The following is a 19810-nucleotide window of genomic DNA, read 5'->3' on the forward strand; positions in this document are numbered from 1 at the left end:
CTGTGCGTTCGCGAGTGCTCGAGTGTGCCGAAACCCACAGCTGTGTTTGACCTCTTTCAGCTGTTGCTCCGGAGCAAACAGAACCCCCCAAAGAAAGCTGCTCTGTGTAAGTGTTGTGTTTTGTTTAGCAGAAATGAGAAAGTGCTGATAGCTATCAATAAACAAGAGAGAGAATTGCATGCCTCAACAGAACACGCAAGTCGGCGCATAGCGTGTGTGCGTGCTTCTGGGTGGTAGAGCATAGCTGCGCTCGCAGACGCAAGCGTACTGAGGCCACACATCTGTCACACCTGTTTAAAAAAAAAAAAAAAAAGCTTTCTCTTCCAAAACGCTTTCTGCCTTTATGTGTCATCTGAGATTTGCAGATCTCTATCGTGTCTTTTTGTGCTCATTGGTTCGAGTGAGATATCAGAGAGGCTTAGCATTTTGGTTAGAGGCTAATGGAGACCGGCTAACATGGCTCAGTGGCAAACAATGCTCTCTTATCTTTAATGCTATCTGCCGGATTTTTAAAAAGGATCCGGGAGTGAGACGTACAGCTGACCTGAGTGATAAATGACAATGTCTCCGGTCATTCTGATGATTGCATTTTATTCCATCACATACCGTGTAATTTCTACAAGAAATGCCACCAAAGAAGCGTTATTTTTTAGTCCTCCCATTAGCTTCTCGTCTTTTAGAGTCAAGGGCAGGCTGAGAAGCGTGTTTATATTTCCTGCCGCTATAACCTTGGGTGTCTTTCAAGTCTGTTAAATGCTGGACCCCTCAGGTAGAGCAGAAGAATGGACAGCCCCCCGGACCTGTAGGTTTATTTGCAGAAGGCCAGGCTGTGACACCTAGTTTGATTTGATTTGTAAAAAGCTGTGAATGTGTGTTGACCCACGCTGACCCGGGCCTCCAGTCGTCTTCGGCTCAGGTTTCCGTGCGTTCGCTCTGCAAAACTGTCTCTGATTAGCGAATGCATAAAAATGTGCACATGCGCAAGGGACGTTTTTAAGTATCGTTTCAGGCTGTGTATGGTTATTTCTTGCTATATGGCAAAGAAGATGTATTTTTCTGTAAAATATTCTAATCTTGTTAACATCTGGGCGGCACTGTGGTGTGGTGGTTAGCACTGATGCCTCACAGCAAGAAGGTTCTGGGTGTGGAGTTTACATGTATGCATCTCCCTGTGTCTTTGTGGGTTCTCTCCAGGTACTCCGCCTTCCTCCCACATTAATCAAGACTCCTTTATTGTCATAATGTGAGAACATAACAAAATTTTTGGTGGTAGCTCCTGGCAAATATAAAAACAATAGAAGCACTATAAGAATAAAATAAAATAGATTGATTGATTTCACAGCTCTAGGGAAGAGGCTGTCTCTCAGTCTGTTGGTTGTGGTTCTGATGTTTCTGTACCTTTTCTGTGAAGGGAGAGGTACAAACAGTCCATGGCCCAGGTGGGTGGGATCTGCAACGATCCGGTTGGCCCTCTTATGGACCCGTTTCGCTTGGACCGAGTCCAAATCTGGGAGAGAACCCCCCACAATCCCCTGTGCAGTTCTTAACGCACACTTGATTGGTGATTCTAAATTGGCCGTAGCTGTGAGTGCGGTTGTTGATCTCTCTGTGTTGGCCCTGCGATAGACTGGCGACCCGTCAAAGGTCCCGACCCCTGTCCCCACCTCTCGCCCAGTGACAGCTGGGATAGGCTCCAGCCCCCCCCCCCCCCCCCCCCCCGCGGCCCTCCAGAGGTCAAGCGGTTACAGAAGATGAATGAATGTTAACATCTGGGTTGTATTCTTATCAAATGCAGTTGGATCAAATCTAGTTCATCCTTGTACTCAACTTCCTGACCTCACCTCATAGTGTGGAGGCTACCATTCCTCTTACAGTGCTGTATTCGCCAACCTGCTGTATTCCAACATTTGTGAGCATCTGAACTTTTTGATATCACTATCGCTTCCATATCACTGTGACTTAAAGAGTTTACGCTCATATCTGCTTGATTAGGACATGTCCAGTGTAGTTTAAACCTGTTAGAACGCATGTCAACGCCCCACAACTGCGATCAAGTCCTTGTTTTAATGTTTGGCTAAAGTTGTGCAAAGTTCGGTTTTCAAGACAACACAGTCAGGAATGCAGATAGATACGAGAACCTCCCACGAAAAACTGATGTGATTTCAAACTGGATCCGATCGCTAGTACTCCGTCACAGATTGAGGAAAGTTGAGGCGTCAAGGAAAAGTGTTTAATTCCCTTCAAGGAGCTGCAGTAATGTATCTCACTACAATAATGTAGTGAGAACGGTTAAATAATTAAAAACTGACTGTCAGAGATGTTTATGCAGGAACACGATAAATGGTTTGTATCTAAGGACTACTAAAACAAAAAAAAAAAACACAACAACGTTAAGGTGACTCAGCGCGTTAACCGCCGCGTTGGAGGGGCTCCGAGTCCTCCCGTTGTTACGGTAACAGGCAGAGGAGGTCTCCAAATGTGGAAAGGACGAGAGAAAGACTTCTCCTTCATTAGGAAATTACACACCATTTGCCCCTCATTCCTATCCAGTTACCCGGGCAACTGTTAGCTGTAATTTGGGTTAATTCACTGGCTCCTGGGCCCTTCCGTTCCCCCATTGTGCCCCGTCATAAAAGAGATATAACACAGATGCACACATGCGCACACACTCCTACAAAGTTGCGTTTCGAATGCAGTGACTCACGCAGTAAGAGAGACTAATCCTCACTTTGTTTGCTTCTCCCCAACACGGCTGGAAGTAGGCATGTGTGGGTGGGTGGGTGGTTGAATATCAATGAATTGCAGTGAATTGAGATACGGTGCAAAACTAAACTTGGAAATCTCTTCACTTCCAGCGCATGTACCGAGTCCCAGCGAGTGTTGACAGTACAGTTTCTTGTTTTCAAAAGTTCCCCCCAAAAACACACTTGTCTTTTCTGACCCCGCTGAAGGTGGAGGAGATGACAGGAATGGAGGGAGGTCTACTCTCTTTTGGTTCCCTTTCCGAACAAAAGCAATGGAAAATTGTGCGTTTTCCCATGGGGTAAATATTGAGAGAGCGGAGATATAAACGTACAGAAGAAAGGCTTTTTCTGAGCCGCCCGTGTCTCTGTTGCACTGCCAAAGGCCCGTGCGTCACTTGATCCATTGTTTAGTGTAGAGAGGTCTCGGTAAGCAAGCGGCTGCCTCCCTGCTCCAGCTGCAGCCTCTCTACTGTTTATGTTTGCAGGGCCCTTCGCCTTGAAGTGAGGCTATACAAGCAAAGCCCAGCCATATGTGAGCACCGAGCCATCAGAGAAGTCACTGCCCTTTTTCCTTTTTTTTTTCGATCCATCCATCTCTTGGAAACTTTCTCTTCCCCACATCACGTCGCCTTTTTGTCCCATCGTCTTGTTTGCTTTCCATCGCCCGACGGTCCATCCCCCGTCCCTCTGACAGCCCGGAGCAGATGAAGGATTGCAATTATCTTCTTGAGTTTCAAAGACCCTCGCCCTGGACGGCGGAGAAGTGGCAGGTATTATTACCACCGTGAGAAATAATTACGCCTGGAAGTCCTGTGTGACACTAAATGTCCATGTGCTCAGTGGCGATTATGTCACAGAAATATTTCAGCTCAGCTTTTTAGTTTTTGTGCCAGAGAGAGACATCCGTGAAGGAAATATGTCAAAAGCATGATGTCTTTTACAGATCTTTATAGCTTTCCAATAATCAGTGAAAGCGTTCCAGTCTTGGGGTCAGCCTTTTTTTGCGAGACAGGTTTAGTGTGTTCATGTGTGCGAAGGTTACTGGTCCTGACCTTGGCTCCTGGGTGGGCTGCAGTGGCCGCGTGCTTGTCTTGGAGCGTCTGTGGACCTTTCTGTTTGCTGAAACAACAAGCAGTCGGTGTCCAGGGAGGAGAGAGGAGTCACACGGAGAGCATCCTCAAAGGCAGCACCTCTCCAACCCCGCCGCTCGCACACATAGACGCATGCAATCTGAGTGAAGAAAGCCTCCTCTGAGCCCTGACCACCCATGTTAAGCCATGGCCATCCTCTAAAAAGAGAACAATGACTTTCTATTGACCAGTTTTTTTTTTTTAATGAATCTCTCATCTGCTGGACACACTGAAGCTGCTTTCACTCAATGTTTATTCTAATAATGTGATCCCGCTGATGATAAAGCCATTATTCTACAAATGTAGAAGAGCTTTAAAGCTTTAAAAGAAAGTCAACCATCTTGCCCACCCGCAGTCTATCTGCCATAATTAAAACTGTAATAATAACTCATCAGCTTGGAGAACCTCGCTTGATGTTAGATGCTTTGAAACAGTAAATTAAAAGGTGCAGGCACCAATAAATTGCACATCACCTCAGGTGAGGAAAATCCCTGCTCTTGAGCAACCAGTGTAAACAACTTTTGCTTCCAGCTACAGGTAACACACACACGCACACACAAAATGATCAGACTGCAGCTTTTATGAAAATGCAGCTACACAAATATTACAGATAACGCATCTCCTGGAAATTCCCAGCGGTGCGGGGAGATGGCGCGATAAAACTAAATTAAAAAGGCAGCTTAAAAGGGAGTTCAAACAAGGCTTTATTAAAGCAGGGTTATCCAGGGGTGTATATCCTGTTTTTGACTTAGATCATCAACTGAAAATAACATGACACTTGGTCAGTTTATACGAAGAGGTTCATCCCTGCTGCTGATGGATTTTACAATTGGCAGAAAAGGCCAAATGAAACCTTTTCGTTTTCTGCCCTCTAGTGGACGTAGTTGTTACTGCGATCACAGTGATATTTGTCAATGGAAACCACACACGAGATAAATTAATTAATTTCTTGACACCACAAACGTTGTGTTTAGATTTGAAAGATAAAAGATAAAAAAAAAATAAATATGTAGGCTTTCTAGTGGTCTGATCTGAAAGGGTGTTGGGGTTGTACAGACTGAAGACTGACCTCCTAAACTACCTTTTGGTCTGCCTTTGTCAAACATGGCAACACTGCAGTGCACTTACTTTCAACTATTTATTTATTTCATTATTTATGTGCTATTTATATATATATTTTTACTTTTCTTAAATCATTTTCAAATATGATTATGTGGCACTCGTGTCAATGTTTTAAAGTTATGTTTTAGTTGTTTTCTTTTAAACTCCATGTGCCTTTAAAGGAGCAAATGTTTACTGATTGGGAAAGTTAATGCGACAGAAAAATGTTAACTACGACAGCATGATATGATTAGATTTTAAATTATCATCTTATAAAGTAGGTGTTTATTTTTCTCATGTGGGATCATCAAGTCATCAGTGATGCACAACTAGTCATGTTTTAGAAAACTAAGTGGGAGAAAATCACTAAATGTCCGTGCCTGATGTTTGCCAATTTGCAGAACATTTTTTCCCCGATAATTTCACAACTACCCTGAAGGCCATAATCCTCATTCGTGGATGCAAATCATTTATTGCACTCAATAATTTAACTGATCCTCATCTGAAACTCTGTTTGTGTGTGCACCACTTAGAAGAATACACAAAACTCCACGTTGGGTATCATAATTTATTTATCTATTTTAAGTTGTCGTCTACTGCTGACAAAAGCACACCATCTAAGCGTGGACCTTTCTGTATTAAATGTTTAAATACTAAAATTTTGATCAATCATGGACCTTTTGAAAACATGTTTGTTTGCTTCATAAAATTATCAAAAAGTAAAGGTCATATTTATCAGTTATGGATAAAGTGTCATGTGAAGAAGCCAAATATGCAAAAACCTGCCACGATAGTGCAAGAGACTATGTACACTGATCAGCCATAACGTTAAAACCACTGACAGGAGAAGTAAATAACATTGACCATCTTGTGACAATTCAATGTTCTGCTGGGAAACTCTTGGAACTGGCATTCATATGGATCTTACTTAGACATGTAGCACCCACCTAGACCAGACCAGGCACCCCCACCCCATAGCAATGACACTCCTTGATGGCAGCAGCCATCCCCAGCAGGATGCAGCCTGACACAACCACACAAAAATGGTTTAGGAACGACTCAACAGCACAAGGTGTTGACCTGGCCTCCAAATTCACTAGATCCCAAACTGATCAAGTATCTGTGGGATGATCCACAGAGGCCCCTCCCCTCAACCCATAGGACCCAAAGGCCCCTCCACTAACAACATCCTGTTGCCAGACACCACAGGACACCCTCAGAAGGCTCATGTCCACTGATAAGTCAAAACTGTTTAGAGGCGCAAGGCAGACTTACACAATTTTAGGACGGTGGTCATAATGTTATGACAACTCCTTACAAAAGAAATAAATTTCAGGTCTGTTGTAGGCAAAATAAGCGTACAATATATTCCTTCAGTCGTTGCGTTAAAGATTTTCCATTGGGCCAACCAAAGACTATTCTTAATTGAAGTTTGAGTTTTTATTCTTTGCCTTTTTCAAACAGTCAGACCAGGCATGGATCATCTGAGCTCAGGGTCACGCAGGCCCTCCATCCTCCTCCTTCTCTCTCTTACTCTTTTTCTATTCCCTGCTCTGCCTCTCACGGGGAGGATCGTTCATCGTGGCTGTCTAAACACACCGGTCACCCCGTGATTAGTGTCTGTTCTCAGTCAGACGTCTCTCTCTAGGACGTACTAATTCCCGCGATTGTGTGCGTCTGCGCTGTACGCGCGCGGGCGAGTTCTTTAAACACTGTACATCATCCTGCATGCAGCAGGATATCAAAACCCAGGTCTCCGGTGTAGTCTCGCTTCTCAGGAAGCGCGTAGAGGCTCATGCGTTCCTCCTCTGCTTTTGTGCGTCAGAACGGTGACTGACAGTGTGGTCTGGCGGTGTATTCATGTCAGGAAATGTTTCTTCCATTTGGGAGGGGGAACAAATGACGCTGAAGACAGTTAATAGTGTGCTTGTATCCAGGTGTTCTTTGTTTGAGCCCCACAAAGTTAACCCTTCAAATGGTGTTTATCAGTTTTATTATTAGGATTAAGGAAGACGCCATGTGTATGGAACATCTCCATTTAGACACTAACAGAGAATGCATGCAGGCGTGTGGCTGTGTGTGCATGTGCATCCTATAACAACAATGATGTGTGTAAGGCGGTGAATGAATTAACAGAACAGGACGCTTCAGCAGACCAGGCGCCAGACTCATTATCCTTTGCAAGATTTATGTCGAGGGCTACTCACACAAATAAACACACGCACACGCCAGTTGTATTAATATTTAGTCGCATATATTAAATCCAGTGATGTACCGTTCATTTTTAACTCTTAAAGGACGTCAGAGCTTACAATGATTTAAGCTTGAATGCATTAGCAAGTTTAGTTTAATGCTAAATGGCATGGTATTGACTCGGCAAACATTTTCTGCAACAGAAACAGTTTTCCAGGTCTTTCTGCTCAGCTCCCCGTGCTTCATTGTTTTCCGAGTCTTGTCTCTCTTTTGGTGCATCGGCTTTCACATTTAGCTGTACTTGTCTTTTTGGATTACCCTGCCTCACTCTGCATGCAGCGCTTTTTGCTGTCTTAACACCAAGGCTTCATTAAAACAAAGATTCTTTCATCTGGCCCTCTGTCACCTGTGTGTGTGTCCTTGCGTTTGGGTCTTTCCCTCGATTGCTACAACTTGTGACATAAATCAAGACACACGATGACTTCTGTCTCGTGAATTCACAGATCGCTCCATAAAAAATAAAAAAGCGTAAAAACGTATGCTTTTGACACACAACATTTAAATACTACACTCAAGGAGCTAATACACTTTCAGTAAAACTGAGCAGCTCACTGTGTCAAACTCTGTGTCCTTCGGGGCACTGGCCTGAATGTCAGTCAATATCATTTTCTCCACTGTAAAATAAGGTTCAGCAGATTTGGAATAAAGCAGGATTGAAAACGTGACATTTTTAAAGCTGCTTTCCTGAGGTCACCCACAATGTTACAAAATCTGATTATACACAAATACCCCATCTATCTATCCATCTATCCATCTATCTATCCGTCCGTCCGTCCGTCCGTCCATCCATCCGTCCATCCATCCATCCATCCATCCATCCATCCATCTCAAAGGTCCAAAAAGTAGCCTCACATATAGACAAATGTACGAACACAAAATGCCCACTTTACAATGCCACTTCACAATACAAACACTATACACGCCTACTTCGCACACAGGCACATATGCAGTATTATTATTAAGGAGCCAGGCGTCTTCACATTATTTAACGCGTACATTTGCTCCGACCGTTTTCCAAAGATGCTCTCGATGCTTGAGTCAGACCCTTCTTTGCTGCTCGCTCCTTCACGTAGTCCTGTGCTCTGCGTAGGATGAACTCTGCCTGGAGGATCTTGGGAGGAATAGACTGCAGTATCCAGCCCTGTACACACACACAGTCACACACTTGTAACCACAAGTCTGTTGCCTCTTTTTTTGACATTATCAGTCATTCGCGCCCGTACATCTTACCAGAACCAAGTGACAGAGGCTGCCGTTTGTTTTGTCTCCGGTTCGGACGTACTGCAGGGAGCTTTTTACGAAGTCTTCTGGTGACAGTGTCACTGTATTAGTTTTCTGGTAACCTGCCATTCGAGTCGAGACCCCAAACGGAGCCACTGCCTGGGAGAACAAAGAAATTATTTTTATTTTAAAGATGCACCTCTACCTTGAGGTGGAGTCTGAATGAGCATCAGTGTACCTGTATAATTAGTCCTTTATCTTTGTATTCAGCTTGCAGACCTTGGGAAAATCGCTCCACAAACACCTATACAGGAACGCAAATTCAATCAAAGCATGAGAGGGCATACAACAGGACTAGAGGTCTAGAAGTGTACTGGTGCTGCTGAATTTACCTTGGACGATGCATATAGGGTGTACAGGGGGCATGGGATGGAGGTTATTCCAGACGAAATATTTAAAATCAAGCCTTTTCCCCTGCAGAAGCAGAAAAACCAACAAATACTGTATTTTACAGCATGTTATGACTGTACTGCGTCACACATTGCATGTAATGAAGAAAACGTGTGTAGGAAACCTGCTCTCCATGCCTGGAAGGATTATTTTGCACATCTGGAGACAAAAAAAAGTTCATATTTAAGACAAGAACGATGTTTAGGTCACATTGGGAAAGACGGGAACTATTGCTGTGGTCAGCTATTGAAGTCTATTATCACTCTTACCTGGGCCATTGTTTTCACATTGCAGTTTATCACCTTTGTAATTGTCTGAAAGCAAAAAAGGATGATATGTATATGGTTATGATACACTATATTATCAAAAGTATTCGCTCACCTGCCTTTACTCATTCTATGAACTGAAGTGCCATCCCATTCCTAACTCATAGAATTCAATATGATGTCGGTCCACCTTTTGCAGCTATTACAGCTTCAACTCTTCTGGGAAGACTGTCCACAAGGTTGAGGAGAGTGTTTATAGGAATTTTTGACCATTCTTCCAAAAGCGCATTGGTGAGGTCACACACTGATGTTGGTCGAGAAGGCCTGGCTCTCAGTCTCCGCTCTAATTCATCCCAAAGGTGTTCTATCGGGTTCAGGTCAGGACTCTGTGCAGGCCAGTCAAGTTCATCCACACCAGACTTGGAAGAGGAAGGGGCCCGCTCCAAACTGTTCCCACAAGGTTGGGAGCATGGAATTGTCCAAAATGTTTTGGTATCCTGAAGCATTCAATGTTCCTTTCACTGGAACTAAGGGGCCAAGCCCAGCTCCTGAAAAACAACCCCATACCATAATTCCTCCTCCACCAAATTTCACAGTTGGCACAATGCAATCTGAAATGTACCGTTCTCCTGGCAACCTCCAAACCCAGACTCGTCCATCAGATTGCCAGATGGTAAAGCGTGATTCATCACTCCAGAGAACGCGTCTCCACTGCTCTAGAGGCCAGTGGCGGCGTGCTTTACACCATTGCATCCGACGCCTTGCATTGCACTTGGTGATGTGTGGCTTGGCTGCAGCTGCTCGGCCATGGAAACCCATTCCATGAAGCTCTCTGCGTACTGTACTTGGGCTAATCTGAAGGTCACATGAAGTTTGTAGCTCTGTAGCAATTGACTGTGCAGAAAGTCGGCGACCTCTTTGCACTATGCGCTTCAGCATCCGCTGACCCCTCTCCGTCACTTTACGTGGCCTACCACTTCGTGGCTGAGTTGCTGTTTTTCCCAAACACTTCCATTTTGTTATAATAGAGCTGACAGTTGACTGTGGAATATTTAGGAGCGAGGAAATTTCACGACTGGATTTGTTGCACAAGTGGCATCCTATGACAGTTCCACACTGGAATTCACTGAGCTCCTGAGAGCGGCCCATTCTTTCACAAATGTCTTGTTTCACAGTCTGCATGCCTGAGTGCTTGAATTTATACACCTGGGGCCAGGCCAAGTGATTAGAACACCTGATTCTGATCATTTGAATGGGTGAGCGAATACTTTTGGTAATATAGTGTACCATTTTTACAGTAATGATGATGTTACTGCTGCTGTGGACCACTCTCTGACACTACAAATAAGGGAACCACATGCTGCATGGCTGTAGGGCTAGGTGTGTAAATGCAGGACGGGACTAGGATAAATGTAAAAAGTAATTTGTTAATGGAGTAGTGCAAATAAAATAAAAAATAAAAAATAAAAAAAACAGCCTGTAGGTTATTTATTAAATATCTGGGCACCACCTTTGACAACCTGCTGAAATTTCCCCTCCAACACAGCGGGTGTCAGCGACAGCAATACTTCCTGAGGAAACTCAGCTCCTTTGGCGTCAGCAAAGACATTCTACTGACTTTTTTATTACAGTGTCATTGAGAGCATCATTACTCTCTCCATAACCTGCTGGTTCCGGTCCATCAGCCTCCAAAACTGAAACCGACCGCAGAGCACTGTTGCGGTGTGCTCAAAGATCATTGGCCTGCTTCTGGGAACTCTCCCACACATACACAACCAACAGACACTCAGCTTAGCGGGCAAGATCATCAAAGAGCCCTCAAAGACACGTCTTCAACTCAGCATTTGAGCGGCTTCCCTCTGGACGTCAGCTCCAGTGCCTCACCTGCAGAACTCAGAGGAGGAAGGCCACCTTCATCCCCAAAGCTATCCTGCTTCTCTCTTCTTTGTTCCTTAAAAGTGTCTTGCTCTTGCACGTCATGCTGCACACATGTGCCTTAAATTGTCTCCCGGGGACAAAGTTTTCTGAATCTGGTCATGCTTCTGTGTGTACACAAACATGTAGGGTTCATGCAAACTCTGTCTGCCAGTGGGATTCACACACTTTTTGCCGATGTACATGCCAATGTCAATTTGCCATTTAAAGTCAGAGGAGACAAAGATGCTGTAGCTAGCAAATAATTATAGACTGGCGCTGGGTGGAGGCAGTGATTCTCAAGAAAACTTCACAAGGCACCAAGTAGTAGCTGCAGAGGTACCACTGACCTTGTCCAGCTCCTCAGACTCAAGGAACCTGCAGGGGATGATGCTGGGCAGCATGCCTACGTTGTTGACTGGGATAGAAACAAGACACATTTTAACATGCTACAATCTTGAACACTGAATTCTTGAGTATGTGCATGCAGTAATGTTTCACATTAGGTGCGAGAACAAATAAAAACCAGACCTAAAACCCCAATGTTGAGGTCCTTCAGCTGATCTTCAATTTCCCCAAAGATATTTTCGTTTGTGAAGTCTGTTACCATCACTTTCACCTGCTGCCCCGTGCTGTCACCTGCGAAGGATGAAAAGGACATTATGTATTCTTGCAGGTGACGAACGGCGTTTAGATGCTTTGGAAGCGCAGCAGAACGTTACCTATTTCCTTGGCCACCTGATCCAGCCTATCTTTGGTTCTGCTCATGATGATCACGTTCATCCCTCGCTCGGCCAGCTGAGCAGCAACAGTGGAGAGGAGGATAAATAAATATAAATGAAACTTGAATAAATAAAATAAAGTATGATAAAACTTTAACCGGCATTAACCAACTGGACAAAAAAAAACAAAACGAAAAACTCCAGGTTCAGATTTTGTCTAGATAACATCATATTGAAGCTGCAGCTTTAGTCTTCCATATTTGAGTTTCATGATCACAAATATCATACAATCTAACGCAAACATGCTATTGAAACAATCACTTACTTTATGTGCATATGCTCTTCCTATGCCTTCTGATGCCCCAGTCACCACTGAAACAGATGCAAGGATGAGAGTTACGTGTGTTCTCCTGCTGTTCTTATCCCAACCACTAGGGGCACTGTGACTCATTCAATCATTCATTCATCTTCTGTGACTGCTTGTCCTGTGAAGGGGCCGGAGCCTATCCCAGCTGTCATCGGGCGAGAGGCGGGGTACACCCTAAGGCCAATTTAGAATCACCAATTATCCTAACGAGCTTGTCTTTGGACAATGGGAGGAAGCCGGAGTACCCGGAGAGAACCCACACAGATTCAGAGAGAACATGCAAGCTCCACACAGAAGGGCCCCAGTCGGTCTGGTGGATTCGAACCCGGAACCTTCTAGCTGTGAGGCGTCACACTGGGCCACCCCAGGGCACTGTGACTCACTTCTGAAAAGGCTAGGATTGTATTTGTATTTATTTGCCCTACTGTATACCCAACCCACTCCGTTCTAACAGGCTGTTCTAAAACAGCTTGTTCCCCAGTTCCGATAAGGAATTTGTTGAGAAACAGACAGGGTCTGCCTGCTTCTTTAGTGCTTAAAGCTCTCAGATTTTCTTCCCAGCCCCGATGATGGGACTCACCCTCTTCACTACTTTCAGGCACAAAGGGTTGAATGTGTATCAGGATAATAGACGGGCTTCTGGAGGCGGAAAAACTGCAGCAGCTGCAATGGTCTGTGTTTTTTGATGAGAGTAGGATACCTCCCTAAGGATCCCCCACCTGACACAACACTGCACACTCAGTTCTATTACATGTCATGTGCTATTTAAATTAGTTCTGTACAACAATGGCACCCATTTCAAAGTGAAAGAGGAGAAAAGCCAACAAGACTGTGTTAAGTTAATTGAAAGTAAATAGCAAACTGAATGTGACTAATCTCTGCCTTAACTATGGGGTAGAGACATTTGAATAAAATGATTTCCACTATGGCGTCACATTATTTCATCCTTTCTTTGATATGAACATAAGTTAACTCATCCAGCAGAGCAGCGTGTCCAAGTTCTGTGTGGATTTTTTTGTCTAGGGCCGTAGTTGTCTCTGGATTACCTATGATGTATGTACGTTATAACTGACAAAGCTCAAATCTCATGTTGAGGGTCAGTTCAACAACCTGTGGTTTTTTGAGGGTTTGTTGGTTTGCTGTAAAGCTGAAACATGAGACGGTTTTCTAGAAGGTTGGGGTTATGGTTGGCATACTTCCCTTGCCCCGCGGCAACTAAAATTTGAATTAAACGTCCATCTTGAACTTAACGCAGCTTACAATCACACAATTGTATATTTATGACTTTGGGGTAACAAAAGTAACATTGGGGTAGTTGTAAAAAAAAAAAAAAAGTTTTAGCACATTTACTGGAATATACACTGCCTGGCCAAAAAAAAAAAAGTTGCCACCTGGATTTAACTAAGCCTCCTATTGGATAATTACTGCGTGGGTGATAATCTTTCAGCTGGCAACAAGTTATTTAACCCCAACTGATGCAATGAGTAGCTTCTCATTTCTAAAACAACCATGCTGAAAGACACATCCCGTGGTCATGGGAAAAATGTTAGTCTGTTTGAGAAGGGTCAAATCATTGGCATGCATCAAGCAGAGAAAACATCTAAGGAGATTGAAGAAACTGCTAAAATTGGGTTAAGAACTGTCCAACGCATTATTAAAAACTGGAGGGATAGTGGGGAACCATCGTCTTGGAGGAAGAAACGTGGTCGGAAAAAAATCCTGATTGATCGGTGATCACTGAAATGTTTGGTGAAATCAAATCAATGACAAACAACAGTAGAACTCAGGGCTATGTTTAATAGTGAAAGAAAGAGCATTCACACACAATGCGAAGGGAAATTAAGGGATTGGGACTGAACAGCTGTGTAGCCTTAAGAAAAGATTCTGAAGCAATGGAATGTGGTCTGGTGAGTCCACATTTACCCTGTTCCAGAGTGATGGGGGCATCAGGATAAGAAGGGAGGCAGATGAAGTGATGCACCCATCATGCCTAGTGTCTACTGTTCAAGCCTGTGGGGGCAGTGCTATGATCTGGGGTTGCTGCAGTTGCTCAGGTCTAGGTTCAGCAAAGAATGAGGTCAGCTGACTACCTGAATATACTGAATGACCAGGTTATTCCATCAGTGGATTTTTCCTTCCCTGATGTTCACGGGCATATTCCAAGATGACAATGCCAGGATTCATGGGGCTCAAATTGTGAAAGAGTCGTTCAGGGAGCATCATCTTCACCTTAACCCCATTGAGAATCTTTGGGATGTGCTGAAGAAGGCTTTGTGCAGTGGTCAGACTCTCCCATCATCAGTACCAGATCTTGGTGAGAAAATGAATGCAACACTGGATGGAAATAAATCTGGTGACATTACAGAAACAATGCCACAGCGAATGCCTGCTGTAATCAAAGATAAAGGCGGTCCAACAAAATAATAGAGTGCGTGACCTTTTTTTTTGTTTTGGTGGCAACTTCTTTTTGGCCAGGCAGTGTATATGACTTACAAGGTTGGTTTGTTATCACCTGTAGCGGTAACTATTCATGCAAAATATTTGCCCATGTGCTTTCATTGTTCTCCCAACAGTAATATTAAAATGACACTGGAAAATGGAATCAGTGGCAACACTTGTTTGGAGAATCAGTTTCCTCTGGATGGGGACAGTTTACATAGTGCCCAACAAAAATCACTTTTATTTATGCAGGGGCATTATTATACCGTACTACATATCACCCTGGACAAATAAAACTAAAACTATGGGTGGACCATAGTTTTAGACCGAAACATTTATATCTGCAATATTTAGTCTCCAAGCAACCCAAACATCCCAAAACTGTCCAGCATTACTCTTTGTTCTAACCACGATTGGCTACCAGACAGCTGCAAATGAGCAGCAGTGGGAATACTTCTTTTGGAACAGAATCCGAGACAGTGTTTGTATTGAAACTGCTCCCCTGAAAGTTTTTTACTTCCTCACTTTGATGATGTTGCATTGCCACATCTTGGACATCTTGGCCAAAGACGGCGGCACGAATGTGCTCAGGAGGAAGTTCTATCTACTAGGAATAGATTATTACGGCAGTTGAATAATCATTCCGATTTTGCAGCTGTCAGTTTTCCATTGTAAAAAGATAACAGAGCAACATTTTTCCTATTATGTCCCCGAATACATAATTTCACTGCAGGGTTAGCCAGAGGAATCTTTAAATAGTTCTGTATTTTGGGGCTTTTCAGCGTCAGTGAAGCGAATACACAAGCACACAATAATCGGAACACTTTCAAAAGAGTCTGGGACATGAGCTTTATGCAAATGAGTTCATGCTGGCTTTTTTTTCACAGAGTGGCACAGAGTCCCACTGGCCAGTTAAAAGGATAGTGTTAAACCTCAACTATACTCCGACAAAACATTGCCCTGTACAGTATTGAATTTAAATGAAATGACACATAGTGTATTGCGATAGCTCATGTTACATTTGTTGTTGTTTTTTCGGTAGAAACCATTCATCGTGACACTCCCTGTTGGTTTCGTTTAAGAGGCGTAAATTTCTTAGTGCTGACGTCGTGAACTGAACACGGTCAACATGGGGATTTAGAAAAAAATTTGAAGCCAGAGGCCAATTTTGCAAGGGTGCTTCTAAAGTTCATGTTTATCCAGACTCCATTGTTTCCCCACAGTTCTTCCCACGATTACCATATCCTGATTGAGTTTACTGCTCCCTGTTAAGAGAAGCAGATAAGCGAATTACGAATACTGCTGGCCACCAGAGACAAGAAACAACAACCCAACAAAGAGTGACTTCGCAATCACTCGATATGATGTGTGTTCCTGAACTTATAGATAATGCAGGTGCGTCCACTTCTACATGACAAGAGACAAGACTAGAGAAAATGCATGCATAGATATCACGCGGCTGCAGACAAGCCTGTCCTTATGTGACGTCGCATTTGCTCGTGACATTAACCTGTTTAGGAAAGGAAAATGCAATCACTTCTTACATTGTACACGAAACAAGTACCGTGTGGAGGATTCCACCCCATAATTGTATATCTGACCACAATAAATGCACCGGGTGTGTGTGTTTTTTTTTTTTGTGTTTTTTTTCATTTTTACAAATTACACCTCATTGAAATAATTCATTTCATTAATTCTTAACACACACATGCATAAATGTTGTAACAATTCTCTATGTACCTGTGTGTTCAATATTTTTGCAACACGCAATGCATCTTAGGCCACTTGAAAACTGAAAAGGAACACAAACTCGTGCAAATCTGATTTTAAAATTGTAAAGAGTGGCATGAATGAAGAGGGCCGGGGTTAATGCAGCCTAGAACATACTGTTCTGATGTTGTTCTTCTGTGCTGGAATGGAATGAAAGTGGGCTTAGTAGAGAAAGGAAAGATCAGCCTAGTATTCTCTCTGTGTGTGTTTTTTTTTTTTCATGAGGCCTCTTTTAGCACTGTGGGAGACTGAATAACCTCTTCGGAAGATGCCAAATGCAATCTTCTAAGCCATTGAGACAGCTTTGGGACCTGCAGAGGAATGTTACAGGGAGTCTGAGCAGTGAGCTTCAGTGAAAGTTTAGGTTTTTGAGTAAAACTGTTCTCCTTTGCAGCAGTTAGACATTAATGAAGCGTAAATTGACATAGAGGCCCTCAGGTGATTTACTCCTGAGGTTTATTTTATAGCAGTCAGTTCAGATCACAATGTTTTTCTTGCTCTCCCCTGTGTAATCAGTGTTCTTCTGCTTCCAGTCAAACCAGTTTTCCCCACTGCGGCGTATAATTATTCAGCATACATTTCTCAGACGAACTCAGATTGCAAGTTGTTTTGAACTTATTTAATGACTGATGTTAAATCGGCTACGCTGTAAGCAACCGTTAAGTGGGAATGAATAAACTGCTTCAAAAGGGATAGTCATGACTTGTCTCCTTTGGTTCAATGTTACACAAGTGCAATCTTGGGTAACAGTGAAAAGTTTGAACTAGCCTGAGCTTGCAAATCTTCAGTTTCTTGTGTTACACACATATCGTTTAAAAGTAACTGTAATAGTTTTTCCTACATCCATCAGTGATCTAGAGTAAACATCTGTTTTTGTTCATTATCTCTACATGTCCAGGCACATTCTGCTATGTGTAAATCGTTAGGCGTGCACTTGGACTTCATCATGTGTCAGTGCACGCATACATACCTGCACACACACACACACACATGCGCCTCACCTGCCCACTCTCCCATAGAAGTAAAGAAAGTTTCTGTCAGCGGAAACCAAAGTTTTGGCAGAAGCATCCTACTGAAAAGCAGCAGTTTCGTTCCATAGTAGACAACAACTGCAGCCCCGAGAGCGACAAAGAACCTTTCCATCAAATCCATGCTTTTCAAACACAGCAAACTCGGGACTGCAGCCTCTCTGTGTCTGCGTCCACCGTAGGAGGAAGTTTTTAGTCCTGTGACAAAGACTGACAGACAGAGTGTCTAACTCTGCATGAGGACACTCCCACTTCAAGAACATTTCCACACACATATGCACACACACACACACACAGAGACTCTCACTCTATCTGACTTGCATGCAAACACACAGTGTAAGCAGTTGCAGTGCTAACAAGTTATCTATCTTCCTACAATCCACCAGTTTGTCTATCTATCTGTCACAGAGTCTGTGTGGCAGAGCCCCACATCAATCGAAGCATCTGAAAACTTTAGTAAATGAGAGATTTAGGTTTTTGCTTTTTAAGAAAATCCAAAACCTGCATTACCGTGAAACAGTTTTTACTTTGTGTTTGGGCGACGTTGTGTAGCGTGAAGGGAGAAAGTCATTTTAAAGTGAAATTAACAATGCGATGAATCGTGTACAGAGTAAAGAGGGCTGAATAATCTCTGGGGCGACTGTAGATCCTTGGCAAGCACAGAGACAAGTTCTGGGTTTAAAAAAGTGTTTAAAAAATTCAAAAACTTTTTGCCCAGAAATTCGCTGATCTACTCAAATCTCGTCTTGCTGCAGAAGCTTTTTCCTCATTATGTCCCCGAAGACATAATTTCACTGCAGGTTTAGCCAGAGGAATCTTTAAATAGTTCTGTATTTTGGGGCTTTTCAGCCTCAGTGAAGCGAATACACAAATACACAAGTAGAAGCTGACAACACCAGAGGACTCTTCCTGTTCAAGGGATAAAGCACAATCCTGGGAGGTTGGACTCTTTTTCAGTTTTTACGTCATCAGCCAGCCAATTGGACAGCTATGCTACCTTTAAGCTTTGCATGTTAAGACACGGTCTTCAGCTGTAGATTGGGTTTCTGTTCTCAGAAAATAAAATTAAATACAAAGGGAACATGATAAGGATTAGTGGAGCGTGAAAAACAACAGCAGGGAGATTTAGCCCTTAGCCCTTTCTTGGAAAATCACCAAAATCTGACTTCTGAAAATCCTGTCAATCCTGTCCTAACCCTAAACCTAACACTGTCAAGTCCAGTCACTTCCCTGCATAACATTTTTTTTTTGCTCACCAAAGAAAAAGCAGTTCATGACTATATTATGTTATATTTTCTGCAATGATCCTGCCTGTTCTTGAGTTCTGTCGCTGAAAATGTGCCTGCCCTCCATACCTGTCCTTAGGCTCGGCAACTGTTTGCTAAGAGTATTTCGCAAGTACCTCCTAGGTATGCACATGCGCTGTTTCAAAAGACAACAAAGCAAAGTATGTGTTAGAAAGTTGACGAAATGGGACACGTGAGACAATGTTGTTTACGATGCATGACTTCTAGAGAATAGACTGTTTAATTAGCAATGGATAAGCTCACGTCTGAGTGTCTGCGAGTGTCCCTTTCTATCTCTGCCTCCTCATGATATCACAGCGTCTACTGCAGGATAATATAATTTTGACCACCAGATGTTTGTCTGTCCCGTTTATAACACAGCATAAACATATTTTTCTATAAACTATTTACTTGATAAGGTCATGGTTGTGTTTTTTTTTTCTCAATGTCAGAATACATGCTTCTTTTGTTTGAGCTTAGATACATCCTTGGCTGCGAGCCACAGTCGGGAGGACGCATAAGAGAGGAATAAGGGTCGTAAACACCTGGGTTTAGGCTGTTACAGACCAAACTGTAAAGAGAATAGCAGCAATGTCAGCCTCTAAATAGGACGATCACATAATCACTCCAGTTGGACACATCACTCTGTCCTTTGCTCTTTCCTTGCTGAGAGGGGAGCAGATGTGCTGGAGCTGTACTACAGGGTTGTGGTTAGCCCCGTAGCTTAAGCCTAAACGAGTGAATGAGGCCTTTTGTTTTCGCAGTGAGGTATATTCACTGACGGAAATTTTCCTCAAACGTATTCATGAGTCCAGTCCAAATATTACTGCATTTTGTTTGGCTTGGCCCTGTAGTGGGAAACTTCTTGCAGAACCCATGTGACTTTGGCAGTCAGAGGAACGTGTTGTTTGGTCTCTAAGAACATAACCCATGTATACTTGATTAGTCCTATTATCATATTGCCTAAAAATCAAGCCCATATGTGTAAATTTGTTGAACTGTTGCATACCTCTGGGAGTATAACAAGTTAAAAATAATTAGTCCGGTCTTCTGTCACTTGTGATATGCCTGCAGTACTGTAAATGAATAAATAATTTAGTGCTTTAATATGAAAGTGAA

At 43.1% G+C, this 19810-nt stretch overlaps 1 protein-coding gene across 1 annotated transcript; it reads right to left on the reverse strand.

Moving 5' to 3' along the window:
* Positions 1-5989: 5989 nt before the first annotated feature.
* hsd17b3 (hydroxysteroid (17-beta) dehydrogenase 3) lies at positions 5990-18589 on the reverse strand. The gene is made up of 11 exons (XM_084551961.1): positions 17379-18589; positions 12127-12173; positions 11802-11877; positions 11611-11718; positions 11430-11497; positions 9169-9213; positions 9024-9058; positions 8842-8923; positions 8688-8753; positions 8459-8608; positions 5990-8369 (listed from the first exon to the last, which is right to left on the reverse strand). The coding sequence occupies exons 1-11, from the start codon at positions 17527-17529 to the stop codon at positions 8214-8216; spliced, it is 984 nt and encodes a 327-aa protein (XP_084408087.1). The 5' UTR covers positions 17530-18589; the 3' UTR covers positions 5990-8213.
* Positions 18590-19810: the final 1221 nt, after the last annotated feature.

This window comes from Chelon labrosus (genome assembly GCF_963514085.1).
Source record: "Chelon labrosus genome assembly, chromosome: 9".
In the NCBI taxonomy this organism is placed as follows: Eukaryota; Metazoa; Chordata; class Actinopteri; order Mugiliformes; family Mugilidae; genus Chelon; species Chelon labrosus.